The sequence below is a fragment of the Manacus vitellinus genome, unplaced genomic scaffold, assembly GCF_001715985.3.
Source record: "Manacus vitellinus isolate BGI_N305 unplaced genomic scaffold, ASM171598v3 ctg7180002425625_pilon, whole genome shotgun sequence".
Lineage (NCBI taxonomy): Eukaryota > Metazoa > Chordata > Aves > Passeriformes > Pipridae > Manacus > Manacus vitellinus.
Window position 1 is genome coordinate 2,689 of NW_021937583.1, and position 13,888 is coordinate 16,576.

At 47.1% G+C, this 13,888-nt stretch overlaps 1 protein-coding gene across 1 annotated transcript; it reads left to right on the forward strand.

Moving 5' to 3' along the window:
• Window positions 1-1,221: 1,221 nt before the first annotated feature.
• LOC115307491 (laminin subunit beta-1-like) lies at window positions 1,222-13,421 on the forward strand (the record flags this gene model as incomplete). Its single annotated transcript, XM_029959967.1, is given in 13 exon segments — window positions 1,222-1,759; window positions 1,964-2,048; window positions 2,050-2,112; window positions 2,115-2,144; window positions 4,509-4,644; window positions 6,662-6,735; window positions 8,668-8,856; window positions 8,952-9,015; window positions 10,493-10,695; window positions 11,959-12,079; window positions 12,255-12,443; window positions 12,712-12,891; window positions 13,309-13,421. Coding segments are annotated over 13 exon segments (1,985 nt in total), but the record flags the coding sequence as incomplete, so codon positions are not given.
• Between the last annotated feature and the right edge of the window lie 467 nt (window positions 13,422-13,888).

A 13,888-nucleotide genomic window follows, 5' to 3' on the forward strand; every position in this document is an offset into this window, starting at 1 on the left:
ACACTCTGTCCTTGCACAGTTGCACATGGAGTGATGTTGCTGCTCATCTGCCATGGACCAGAAGAGGTTCTAACCACAGCAAAGTAAAACATTTTCTGTTAGTGGGACAAAAATATTTGTTTTACTGAAGTTGAAAAATATGTCGGGATTATGAAACTGAATTAGTTTTGTCAATTTAGAAGACCATATTGCAAAGGAAGTTTAAAATATTACAATTCCTGTCAGCTTAGAGTGATTTCACTTCATGGATATCTTTAATGAAACAGCCCCACAAGTTCTTTAATCAGGAGTCTTGGGTTATGTTTCAGACCTGGTGTTTAACCTTTAGGGCAAGTCATTTGGTATCTTTCTGTTTCTGCTTATCCATCTGTAAAATGAGAATGAGCATATTTACCTACCTCGGCAGGGTTTGCTGGACAGACAGACTGTGGTGTGTTTTCACTCTGGCACTGCAAATAGTGAGGGCAAAGTGTTCTTGGGGGACACTGGTACATGGTAAAGATTTACACAAGTTCATGTGTTACGTATGTGAAAGCAAACCTCGGATAAATAAACCCAGGCATCTCTCCCAGCCACACGTCCATCCTTCGTACCCGCTCCTTGGCATTTATTTACCAGTAAACCTTCCCCTTGGGTGCCAAGGGGACTCTGCCACCAGCCGATGAAGCCGTCGTGTCTGCCAGCAGAGCCCAGGGAACCGACACGGGACGCTGGGAGCGCAGGGCAGCTCCAGCACAGCCATTTACGCCTTGCAGCTGCCCCAGCGCCCCTGGGAAGGCAGCACCACGTGAAACGAGTGACGGCCTGGCAGCGGCTGATCTGACGGGCCTCTCTGCCTGTGCCAGGGCCAGACCAGGCCATGTATGGCAGCAAGGCCGCCACCCCCAGGAATGGCATAGGAACGGCATTCCTTAGCCACGTGTGCTGGCACCGCAGCACCGGGCAATGTGGGGCCACCGAGCATCACACGTGACAGCTGCCAACACCCTGGTTCTTTGCTGGGTTTTGGGCCTTACCGCGCAATCACCCATCCATCCATCCATCCATCCATCCATCCATCCATCCATCCTTCCTTCCTTCCTTCCCTTCCCTTCCCTTCCCTCCCTCTCTGGCCCAGCCCCATAAGCACCAACTCCATTCCTTCATTGTTTCTCCATCGACAGGAACAAGGAGAGAGCTCACCCGATCGGTCATTCCTCCCACTCACCCCCTCCCCCCCAGTTATCGCTCGCCGCCCAGAGCCTGCTCCCGACGCTGGAGAACAGCGGGGAGGGCACAACCTGGGGGCCAGGGGCTGGAGCCCGGCGTTCCTCCCTCGGGGCTCCCTGTCTGCAGCGGGGCGGCAGTTCCCCTCCCCGGGGCGCTCTCTCCGTGCTCCCCACCCCGACTGGGCTGCTCTTCCTCGACGGCAGCCGCCCCTGCGCTCCTGCCTCCGCGAACGAGAGAGGCGCGGCGGCCGGGGACCAAAGCACCCACCCGGGGCGAGCGCGCCGGATGCTGGAGGGGCTCGGCGCGGGCCGGTCCCCGCGGGGGCGGTGGGGCGGAGGAGGAAGGAGGACCGGGGGGCGCCCGACGGCGCGGGCCACTGCCCGGGAGCCGCGGAGCTGCGGCGCCTGCGGTGGAGCGGCGGAGCAGCAGCAGCTTCGCGGCGCGTGGAGGGCAGCCCCGTCCCGTCCCGCGCCGTGTTCCCGTCCCGCTATGCCGCCGGTGCCCGCGCCGCCATGGGCCGCCTCCCCGCTGTACCTCTGCTGCTGCATCGGTAACTCTTCGGCGCCCCCGCTCCGCTCCGCTCTGCCCGTCGGGTGCAGCGGCGGGCCGGGCGCGCCCCTGCAGCCGCCCGCCGGGGCGGCTCGGGGCGCGCAGCCTGACCGCGCTACCAGCTGCCAGCTCTCTCCTACCCCCTGTCCCTCTTCCCTCCACCCTCTTGTCCGCGCTCTCTCCCCTCGCCTCCGCGCCGCGGCAGCGCTGTGGCCCGCGGCGGGCACAGGAAGCCCGAGTACAGCTTGACGGCTGCGCCGAGGGCAGCTGCCTACCCGGCCACAGGCGAACCTTGCTCTCGGCCGCGCCGCCCGCCTCTCCGCCTCCTCCACTCTGCGGCCTCTCCGCCAGCCGGCGAGCCTACTTGCAATCGTGAGCACCTCCAGGTGAGCGCCGGGGCGAGCGGAGCTAGCACGCCCGGGCACCGCGCCGGCCGCCGCTCTGGGTGCAGGCGGCGGGGGCGGCATCGCGCGCCATCCGCGGCGGCGCGCCCGCGGTGCGGGGAAGACGCAAGATCGCTCGGCGCCCGGAGGTGCGGGGACGAGCCGCCCCAGACCTGCGCGCGCGCTGGGAGGAGGAGGCGCGGGCCAGTGGGCTTCCGGTGGGGCAGCGGTCGAGTGCCCCCGGCGGGGAGATATCCCCAACCGTCCAGAGCGGTGCCAGGCAGTCCCTCGCGGCTTTCGGCTCCCGACCCCCCTTTCCTGATCGAGGGATGGAAGGAGGAATGTGCCACAGTAGGTTCAATTAATGCTTTATTTCCAGGCTTGCTGAGAGCCGTCTAGACAGTTTCCTGATGGAGAGTGGGCTGTAGGGCCCGGCAATGTTTTGGCCACAGTCCCCATAATGTAATTACATGTGTATGGTCTCCGAGTGAAAGGACTTAAATAAGGTTGTCTCAGCACATCTGGTGGAAAATCCAGAGCTCGTTGTTATTTAAGCCAGAAGCAGCTCACCAAACTTAAAATCTCAGAGACAGAAGGGATGGTGAAGAGTAAAATATCAGTTATAAGTGGAACTCTGTTGAACTGAAAGTAAAGGGATAATCTCCGAACAAATTACTGTGGAGACAATAGGGCCGGATTCTGGCACTTGGAAGGAAAACCACGGGAAGCAGGAGGGGCTGTAGCACTTGACCCATTTGTGCCCTGAAGTTATCAAATCTCACCCCTCCTTCACCACCTTTAGTTTTACCATAGTGCTCTGTCTACTAGAGTTAATGCTTTATTTAACATAGGGTTTAGCTTCACTGGAACATTTTCAGAGTATATTGAGATTGACTTCAGCTTAGCATCACTTGTAGAACGGACTAACAATGGCACTTTGTTATGTTGTCTCAAAAAATGTTGAAGTGCCACAGTAAAAAGCTTCACTTCAGAAGTTCTCTGCCCTTATTCCTGATCTCACAGCCCCAGTTCAGCATTTAGGATGTCCCTGGTTACTTCTGAACCATCATGGGTGGTATTGAAGAAATCGTGGGAAGATGCCAAGTATCCTCTTAATAACATGAGACTTGGCCACATTGAGTGCTTTGCAGAATTAGATCTTCTAGGATTCAGTTTTGGTGGGAGAAGGAGTGAATTGTGGCATGAGGTGCTAGGGCAGAGGAACCTGGAGCTGGCAGTAGCAGACATCTTCCCTGGAACCCCCGCTCTTGCCATTCTCTCTGCTGGAGGAGTCTTTGAGGACTGATGGTAGGTGAAGCACTGAGCTTGGGAGGAGCCGCTGAAGTCCACACTGGTGAAAGGAAAAGCCTATGTGGTGCAGACGTGCCAGCTCTCACATTCTTGGCTGATAAAGCACCACGTTTGTCTCCGTAAATGTGCTCTAAGAATGAAGCCTGTGTAGCTTTTGACAGCGAATGGGTTGCTGGTGTGTTGGGACTCCCTCATTGCCATGCAATGAGCTTCCCTCCCTCATCTGCTTCCTCCAGTTGATTTGGGCAGGAACCCTCCCTTTTGGTTTGGTTTGCATCCTACCTTGCAAAATTGTGTAGTGGTTTTGGGCACTAGGACAATGCAAAAAAAGCACAGTTTGTAGTAATAGCCATGATGGGGTTTCGTCGTCCTGGTGAAGAAGCTTCTGGTTTTCCCAAGTAGCAGATGCCAGACTTGCTCTGAGCTGGATTTCTATGGGCACACCTTGTGGTGTGTGCAGATGGAGTTTATGTGCTTGGAGTTGCAATGGCAGGTGAAGATGCAAGGAGGACTTTGACAATCCGGATTCAGAGTCAAGTCAACCCTGTGCTGAAAGGGCTCGATCACTAAATCACTGTTGGCCCCTTGACGTGCACTGAGCCTTACAAGAGGTATCCCTAATGCAAACAACTTGCATCTCCAAGCTAGCTCCTAAAAGCCAATGTGATTTCACACAAGTTGCTGAAGATGCAGTTTTGCACATGTGCACTTTTACAGAAGCAATTCAGCAATTTTCTGTAGGTGCTGCCTTTGGTTCTGGCTTCTGCTGGAGAATACGTGTGTTGGAAGAGATTTCCTGAAACTGCAATTTTGATAAAAAACATACTTCCCCTAAAAATGAAGTTTATGGAATTCCTGGCATGTTTTCCATTTGACAATTTGCATTAATTCGTAAAGGTAAATACACTTGGTATTTCAACAAAAAAAAATACCTTTTGATGACTCCTGCAGGCAAAATGAATGGAATGTGATATGGATGGAAAATACTCTTATCTGCAGGAAGCAACTATTGCCCCACGGATAAAATCAGTAATGCTGATTATCGTGTTGTTTCAGGAGGACAAAAAATGTTTCATATGTGACTCTGAGGATCCCTTCCATGAGACTCAAAATCCTGACAGTCATCGCATTGAAAATGTTGTCACCACGTTTGCTCCAAATCGCCTGAAGCTCTGGTGGCAGTCGGAAAATGGTATGGGGCTTGTCCGGAAAATGCTATGGGATTTGTCTGGAACCATTTCCGGGTCTGGGAGCTGTTTTCCCTCCTTTTGTTTAAGGATACCTGTGGGTTTGCTGTTATCTTTGGCCTGGTGATTACTGCCCTGTGAAGGATCATGCTGTGTGAGGAGGGATGAGTAAAACTGGCTGCTTTTGTGTGCCCAGGAGTGATCCTTAATCCATAATGAAAGCCCCGGACTCCCACAGGAGTGTTGGGAACAGCCGTCCCAGCACATTGCAAGAATCCTTTCCTAAAGAAAAGAGTTTTCCACACTGGCCTCAGATCTCCCTCATGTTTGGGCAGCAGGAGCAGAGCAGCCTTCCAGAAGTAAATATCCCAGGCAGCGCTGCCAAGGAAGCACCGCAGGGCTTCCCCGTGCCGCTGGATTGGAGGGAGGTTGTGGAAGGAGGAGATTTGGGCACAGAGCTGGGGGCTGTCACCCTGCCTGCAGACCTCCTGTTTCCCTTTCCTACCCCAGGAGAGTAAAACCAGGGATATCTCTTACCCTGCAAATTGCCTTGTCCCTCCTGGGCTCCCTGAATTCCCTTATCCATATGCCAAACAATAAAATGAACTCCATATAAAAGCCAGCCAGTTAAAAAACATATTGCACGTTAGTTTGATGGAGGTTTTTGTTTTTGTTTTTTGTTTTTTTTTAATCCTTCCTCTGCCTGTTTTACTTTTCTGGTTATGCTTTTGGCATGCCTTCGTACACAAAACAAGGCATTGAGGTTTCTCAAATACTAGTCCTACCCTGAAGCTTTAAAGCCAGCTGGACAGGACAGGATTTCTGCAAAAGCATTGGCAGTAGATGCCTTACTGTATATGAAAAAAAAGTAATATTTATAACAGTTTTGTTGCCTGTTATAGAAAGGTTTTCACAAAATCATTTTGAATCATGTAGATCAGCCTAGCAAGCTGCTTGCCTCCAGTGGCTCTCTTTTAGCATTCCAGATAATTCATGTTTCTTGCAACAGACTTGGCAGCATTCACACAGAAAAGTTCTTAGCTCATAAGGTCATGAAAATGTCCTTCAACAATAAAAAACAAATGATTCTTTCTGTCCAATTCATGTTTTCTTCTATTCAGGCATACAGCATAAGGGACCATTACTGCATCCTTCACATTATGTTACAGCTGGTTGAAAATTTGACTGCTTTATTGTTTTATTATTTTTATTTCTTACCCTTTCTCCTCTCTGTAAATCTTGATTTTATTTTTTATTTTGAACTACAGTATAATTAGTATCCAGCTGTTTTGAGAGGTCTTTTCACAAGGCAAAATAATATTTGTAGCTGTTTTTCTTCCTTTCTGTGTAGAGTCCTTGACCGTAGGTAGTCATACAGCAGAGTTTGGAAAACCTTTTGCTTCTCACCAGTTTCCTAGCTCTTGTGATTGCAAAGCAGGGCTGTGATAGTTGCTTTAGGAGTATCTCAAAACCAGGTTGTGAAGGAACTGTGGACAGGAGAGTCCAGACTGAGTGAAAAAGGGTGGGAAGTGGTCTCCACCAGACATGGGTGAGCCTTGGGGTGTTGGGGCTGCAGAAGCTCTGCTGCCAGATGGGCTGTAGTATGTGAGGACAGCCTGGGGTCATTGCGTAGGTCTGGGCACAGCATCCCCAGTTGTACCAGCTGCTGGGTGCTTTGGTGCCAGGACCCAGCCCATTGCAGTCTGGTCTCTGCCCTACATCCAGTGATGCCATGATACTCAGCCTGAAGTTAGGTAGTGCAGGCTCACGCTTTGGGTGTAGCGTGTTTGGTGCCAGTGATGCACAGGAATCCCATGTGTGATGCACTCTTCAGCAGGTCCTTGGTGTCTTCCCTTGTACCTCAGAAATGCACTAACCCTCATACTCCTTTTTTACAACAGAGCCCAGTGGTAAATAAAAGAACCTCTGTGCCAACAGAGCAAAGAGCTTTGGCAAAATTTAGATGTAGAAACTGATGGGTGTCCTTGTTTACTGCACGCCTTCTTTTCTCTGCCCCTGCAGGGTTGGAAAACGTGACTATCCAGCTGAACCTGGAGGCTGAGTTTCATTTCACTCATCTCATTATGACCTTCAAGGTAAGGAAGTCACAGCCTTACCCTGAACCCTGAAACATGGGGAAATGAGAGGTCTTGTAGTCCTTCGCGTCTATTTGATATTTGGGATTTAAGTTTTGTCTGAGCTGTTTGGCCTGATTTTTTTGGAGCTGCCAACCATTAACCCCTGCAGAAGTCATGCAGAAAGGCTGAGTTGTGACTTGTGTTTGAGCCCTAGTGAGGCTGCAGAAGGAGTCATACTGAAGCTGGGGTTTGTGTTGGTGTGTCTCCAGGTTGTGTTCTAGAAATCATATAGTAGCAAGGATTTTTTTTTCCTAAAAAAAAATTGGCCAGGGTATCGACTTTCATTTGGCAAATGGAAAGGTCTTCAGGAAGAAGGAACATCTGTACACAAAGTGTCTTTGTTTCTTTACAAACAGATGTCTTGGAATGGCAGATTATGTCCTGTACATCCTAAATCACAGGCAAGCGCTAGTGGCAACCTTCAGCTGAGGTTTTGGGGGCTGCAGTTCCTGCAGGGCTGGATCCCTGCTCCTCCCATGTGGACAAATGAATCTCTTCATTTTTACCCGTCAGCTTTCTAGGAAAGCTGGTTCCTCTTTCCTGTGGCATCAGTTAGGGTTTCTCCCATTGCCTCAAGGTGGTGGCTGAGGTGGAAGATGGTCCTTCTTGCTGGACCCAGCAGCAAGGGACCCCCAGACAACCCCTAACGCGATGAGGCTGCTGCAGCCATTGTACCCCAGTGCTGGGGCTTGGTCTGCCATCAGGAGGAAGACTTTAGGGGAAAGATACTTTTAATAATGATTTGTTGACTTTGTTTGTGTGGTAGGCACTTGAGCTGCCTTACCTCTGGGTTGCTACATTTTCTGTTGGGTGAGATACCAGTTTCTAAATCAGGTGTTATTTTCAGCCAGGAAGCACAGAGAAAATTTCTTTTCAGCTGTGATTGAAATGCTTTTGTGCTTGGCTCTGGGAGGTCCCCCTCTGAATACATAAAACTAATGAATTGATGGTTGGTGTTTCTTGGTAGGTGCAAGCCAGGTGTTACTACCTGTTTTTTGAAAGGCAGCATGTAAATTGAAACACGATATTTTTTAGGTCAGAGAGATTAAAATCTTTCAAAAATCTCATAAACTATTTGTTCTAGAGTTGAATATGTGAAGGTAAGAAGAACAGTAGTTTGTCAGTGGTGAAGCAAATGCAGCCTGCCAGAGTCTGGGCAAGGTGAGCAGGAGGAGGGCCAGCGGAGACTGGGGGAGTCAAATGCAGCAAGAGTGGATGAAGCTGAACCTCTCAATCTCCTTAAAGAAGAAGGTTTTCTTAAGGGAGCACAGAGGATGATTAGCACTGAATGTCAGAGACACTGCAAAAGGTCATGTAGTCAGGCAAAGAGAGGTGGGCAATCCCAGGGCTTCTCTGAGCATCAGAGGTAACTGCTCAGCAAGAACTTCTGGGTGTCAGAGCTGGGGAGGAAGCACTGACAGTGGCCTCCCAGTCCTTAGGGCAGGAGAGGAGGCCCATTAGGTCCTTTATAAGAGATTAGGCAAGGACGTACAGCAGTGAAGAACAATGTGCTGCTGTCCACAAGCAGTGGAAAGAATCTTTTTGTCTCCCTAAAGCCCTGCTTTAACCCCCACTTTTCAGAAAGGATTTGGAATCCAAAAAGCTTACAAGTTCACTTATTTATTGTAAGTGTATTTAAACACTTGGCCACTGGGTGCCATTTTCTGAAGATGGGTCATCTGTGGTTTGATGTGTGTTACTTCAAATATCTGCCCCTGAGCAGAAAGTGGGATATCATCAGAAAAATATTCGCAATATTTCCAAATGTTGGAAACAGTGGAGGGAGAGAGATTAAAATTCAGACATGGATTACTTGCACTAAAAAGCACTCAATGTAAATGCAAGTAATAATTAGCTGAATAAAATCTCTTTTGTTTTTCTTACTGTTAGACATTCCGTCCTGCTGCAATGTTGATTGAAAGATCGTCTGACTTTGGAGAGACATGGCAAGTTTATAGGTATTTTGCATATGACTGTGAGAGCTCATTTCCTGGGATTTCAACTGGACCCATGAAGAAAGTGGATGACATAATTTGTGATTCCCGATACTCTGACATCGAACCTTCAACGGAGGGAGAGGTCAGAGCCATTTTTTTTCCAAAGTGTTTATTGTGTAGACCTTTTGTCTCTTATTTTTAAAGCTGAATCTTCTGTTGTTTGATTTTTTCCTCCAGGTAATATATCGTGTTTTAGATCCTGCTTTTAGAATTGAAGATCCATACAGTCCAAGGATTCAAAGTATGTATGCAGTTACCTTTCAGGCTCATTTGAAAGTATTTCAGTACTTACTTGCTTACAAAAAACAATAAGCCACAAAGTTATTCATTAGCTCTGATTGCAGTTTTGAAGTCATATGAATACCTTTGTGTATGATTCCTTTTCCTAACTCAGACAATGACATGAAATAACAATCAGTGTTGTTGACTCAAGGGATTGCTCTAAATATGCATTATTGGAGTTGGTCCTTTTCTTAATTGATCAGGGATTTGTTTTCATTAAAGACCCCCTCTTCTCAAAATACATGCAGTTGCCAAGAGAAACCTTGGACTGTGATTCTGTAATTGTACAGTATTCAGAAAGCAAAGAAATAGAACTGCAAAGGTACTTAGATCATTGTGCATGTCTAGCTAAAATCAGTGGGTCCACGTTTTATTTTTCAGGGCTTTGAGTCATAACTTTGGAACAGTTGGCTGTGGTAGCACTGCATGGCTGAACTACACAGATGTGGCCATGAACCACGACTTACTGTAGTGTTTGTGTCTGGTCGTGGCAGTCCATGAATGCAAAGGCAGAGAGATCTGTTGCTGATGTGGCTCAAAGAGAAACTGTGGGGCATTTGGGATGAAGGAACTGCTTGGCCTTAAGCTTGACCTCCCATTTAATGTGCATTCTCAGTTTCAGTTCATGTCCTTCAGTGCAAAGCTACCCAGGCAGCAGGAAATATCTGCAGTAGAGAATCATCTACTGGTTGCTATACCAGTTTAATGTTAGGGTTTTTTTAACAGGCATTTTAAAGTAGAAACTGCTTTCATGGGCTTGAAATGCTCTTTCAAGTGTAGTTCAAGGCTATAAGAAATTACACAAGATTCACAATATCAAAGTGAACATGTAGACTGAATTAATTAGTGCAATATTGTCCTCCCATGGATTATCCCTCAAGAACTTCTTTGTATTTGGTCAGTGATGGGGTGTTGCTTCTTTCCACAAAATGTAACTAATTATATTTGCTAGCAAAGCTGGGCATACGCAAAACAAGAATTATTTGTGTCTTTATTTCCAACTAGGACTTTTTCCAAAAGGCTTGTAACTCCTAAGGCTCTTGGTCCACTTGTCAGCAGTTTCTTAATATCGAGTCCTTGCCCATCTCATGTTTAGAGAACCAGTGTCTCTTTGGTGGTGCTGTTCTGCGTGCCTTTAATATTTGTAGTTGTGCCTGCGCATGTCTACAATAAAGTAGACTAGTATTTTTACTTAAACTTACTTATACATTTATCAGTCTGTAGTAAAATAATGTAATTTCTTTTTAGTTAATTTGGGAGTCTGAAGTGATCTATAGTATGTAAGTGCTGAAATTAAATCTGATCTAATCTGCCTATAGGAAGCGTGCTTAGGAAGTCACTCCTGGCTTCCTCCCATTCAATACACTATCTGGTAAATAATTCCAAAATGGGTTTTGTGAGTTTCTGGGGATTTTTTTTTTGTGTGTCCCCTGCAGACCTGTTAAAGATTACGAATCTGAGAGTCAAATTCGTCAAGCTGCACACACTGGGAGACAATCTCTTGGACTCTAGGATGGAGATCCGAGAGAAGTACTACTATGCCATCTACGACATGGTGGTGCGTGGGAACTGTTTCTGCTATGGACACGCCAGTGAGTGTGCACCAGTGGAGGGCTTAGATGAAGAAGTGGAAGGAATGGTAAATATTCACGGTTTTTGCATAAAGCTCTTCCTGTCTGTGCCTCTTTTGAGTGATTTGAACACAAACGTAAAGATAACACTCTGTACCCCTTCTCCACACTCTTGGTTTTCAAACAAAAAACTGTTCTAATTATTCTTTCTCAGCAAACATATCTGTCCTTATAGGTGTTAATCAGAGATCTCAGATTAGGTGAAAATTGTTTCAACGTTCCTTTTCTAATTATGTTAAAGAGCTGATGAAATTCAGAGGTAGGAATGAAGAAAAGGGGTGTAACCTTATTGGGTCAGAGGCAGGTGTTGCCTTGGTTCGCTCCTAAAATTGGAGCGAATAGAGCCATCAAAGGATGCGAATCAAACATGTCCTGTGTTTGTATCAGTTGTTACTAGCTGAGAAGTGGAGACTGTAACCCTAATTAACACAAGCCTTGAAGGAAAATCCTAGTTGCCTCCTTGGTATGCTGCTGCACAAGTGTCACATCCTTTCTGGGGTCTGGTTTTCTGGATGATTTTTGCCTCACAAGCAGTAATAACACCCCTGTTAATGAGTCAGTTATTAACTGGGTGGAAATGTGAAGCGTACAGGGAAGTTGTGTCTGTTGTCCATGGGCCACTGGATGCTGTGAAACCCATTATGCTCCTTTGCCCTGTGCTTTTGGTCACTAACTACACCCAAGTTTTGCCTTAGACATCATGGCTTCAGTGCTGGTAGTTCTGGTGGACTATGGCAGCAGCTGTCACATGATCATTGCAGGTCTAGTCTACTTAGTGCTTGTTTTGTACACAGTGAAGGCAGTCTGGGGTTGATGGATAAACCCCATCCAAACTGTTTATCTTTACTTTGAGAACCAAGGCAGAGCTGGAAAGTGGGGCTGGGCTAGTGGTGCTGATATAACTAGATGCATTTTAATAGCTAATTAACAGCTAATTAAAAGCTAAGTTTTAGTTCCAAGAGGCTTTTGTGATTATTGAGGTGGAACTGTGCTCTCCTTGTTTATATCTGAAAGCATTTATTTGGGCACTGGTTCCAGTACAGAAAGAAGGACAAGTTTGTATGAGGGCATTCTTACCTTGGCAGGTAAAGGACACTCCTATGGCCCTTTACGCCTTTTTAAATGCATTTACGTAGATGAAAGTCTCCAAAAGTATATCCATTATGTACTAGCTATATTTTACATTAATTGGAGAATGTTTTTTTTTCCCTTTGATAAGCAACTTTCTTTTTTTCTTTTTTTTTTTCTTTCTTTTTTTTTTTCGATTACAGGTCCATGGGCACTGCATGTGCAGACATAATACCAAAGGATTAAACTGTGAACAGTGTTTGGATTTCTACCATGACTTACCCTGGCGCCCCGCTGAAGGTCGCAATAGTAATGCATGCAAAAGTGAGTTTGACTAAAACGCAGAACTGCATGCTGTGAGTGTTACGTGCTGTTACTTGGGAACTTGTGACCGTGTGTAAAATCCTGAATGTTCTTTGGTTGACATGGTGTGTCTTTTCTGCAGACTTGCATCTGCCCCACGACCAGGCTCTTACTTTGCTTTCTGCCTTTGTCACAGAGTGCAACTGCAATGGCCACTCCAGCCAGTGCCACTTCGACATGGCTGTGTACATGACGACAGGGAACACCAGCGGAGGCGTGTGTGACGACTGCCAGCACAACACTATGGGACGCAACTGCGAGCAGTGCAAGCCCTTCTACTTCCAGCACCCAGAAAGAGATCTGCGGGACCCTGACGTCTGTGAGCGTAAGTGCAACCCCACTCCTCAGGCTGGGAATGGCCTTGGGAGAAAGTGGTTGTCTTGGAGGTCTTGAGCGAGCCTGCCTGGGTTTCATTTTCTCTTTGAGAATCTGGAAATTTACCTGGTCCTAATGTGTTCAACCCATTCCGTGTCTAATACCTGCAGGAGTGATACAGTCTCTCTATGCAGCAGCTGAGTTTAAATAACTTAGTGTGAGACTTGGCCTTTTATTTTGTAGCAGTTAATAAAACACATGCAATGCTTCCTTCTTAGCTTGCAACTGTGACCCAGCTGGCTCCCAAAATGGTGGCATCTGCGATCGCTACACTGATTTCTCCACTGGCCTCATTGCCGGACAGTGCCGTTGTAAATTGTTTGTTGAAGGGGAGCGTTGTGACCTCTGCAAGGAAGGTTTTTATGGCCTGAGTGCCGATGACCCAGCGGGTTGTCAGTGTGAGTAAAAACATATGTTCCTTTATGTGTGATCAAAAGCTCTTTGAGGAGCTGTTAGAGCTGGGAGAAATTGTTTTGTGGGATGGATTTTTTTTTTCCCTTTCTTTCATGTTTTTGCTGAAGGAAAAACATTATTGTAGATTTGCTGTAGCTTGGAGTCGACCAGTCCTTGAAACCCGGTTCACCCGCTGATCCTTGTGTATTCTGTAGAAATATCATAGTCCTCCTTATTTGTTTTCAATTATAGTCTCTAAGCCAGGGAAGTTTCATTGGGATGGGTGGTGGGCAAAGTGTGCAATTAATTTCTGTTCTGAGGAATTCAGGGGAAGCTTTAATGTATATATTTAAGTTGAATACTGTCTAAAATATAACTCCAATCCTACCTTTTGACCTGCCTGTTTGTATTTCCCAATCTAGCTTGTGCATGTAATCCTCTGGGTACCCACCCCGGGGGGAATCCTTGTGATTCGGAGACAGGAAACTGCTATTGTAAGCGTCTGGTGACAGGAAAGCAGTGCAATCAATGCCTGGCAAGTAGTTTACCATAAAATAAATTAGGAGACAGTGGTGTGAGGGAGGCTGGATTGTGGAAAGCATGGAGCCTGGTGCTGGGCACTGTCTCTGACTGCCTGAAAGCCCATGCCTGGCATTCAGGCTGGAGTGGGCACCTCAGGATGTCAGCAGCGTGCTGTGTTACAGGGAGCTGGGATGCATGTCAAGGCAGACAAGAACATCCAGTTTAATTCCTGGGACCATAAGGAGTGAGACATTAGGATACCTGTGGTTGCTCTGTGGAAGCTGAGGGATCTGGGGCAGTTCTGCTGAAGTCCTCGCTGGGGTGAAAGACAAAATGATCAGGGAAGCAGTGTTATCAAAAAAATTGCTTCCTATACAGGCCATTATTTTAGGCAGGGATTATTTCATACACATACATTTCCATGTAGTGTTTATGCATGCTGGGGTGTTATAGAAACAGACTGTCAGATAACTGAATGTG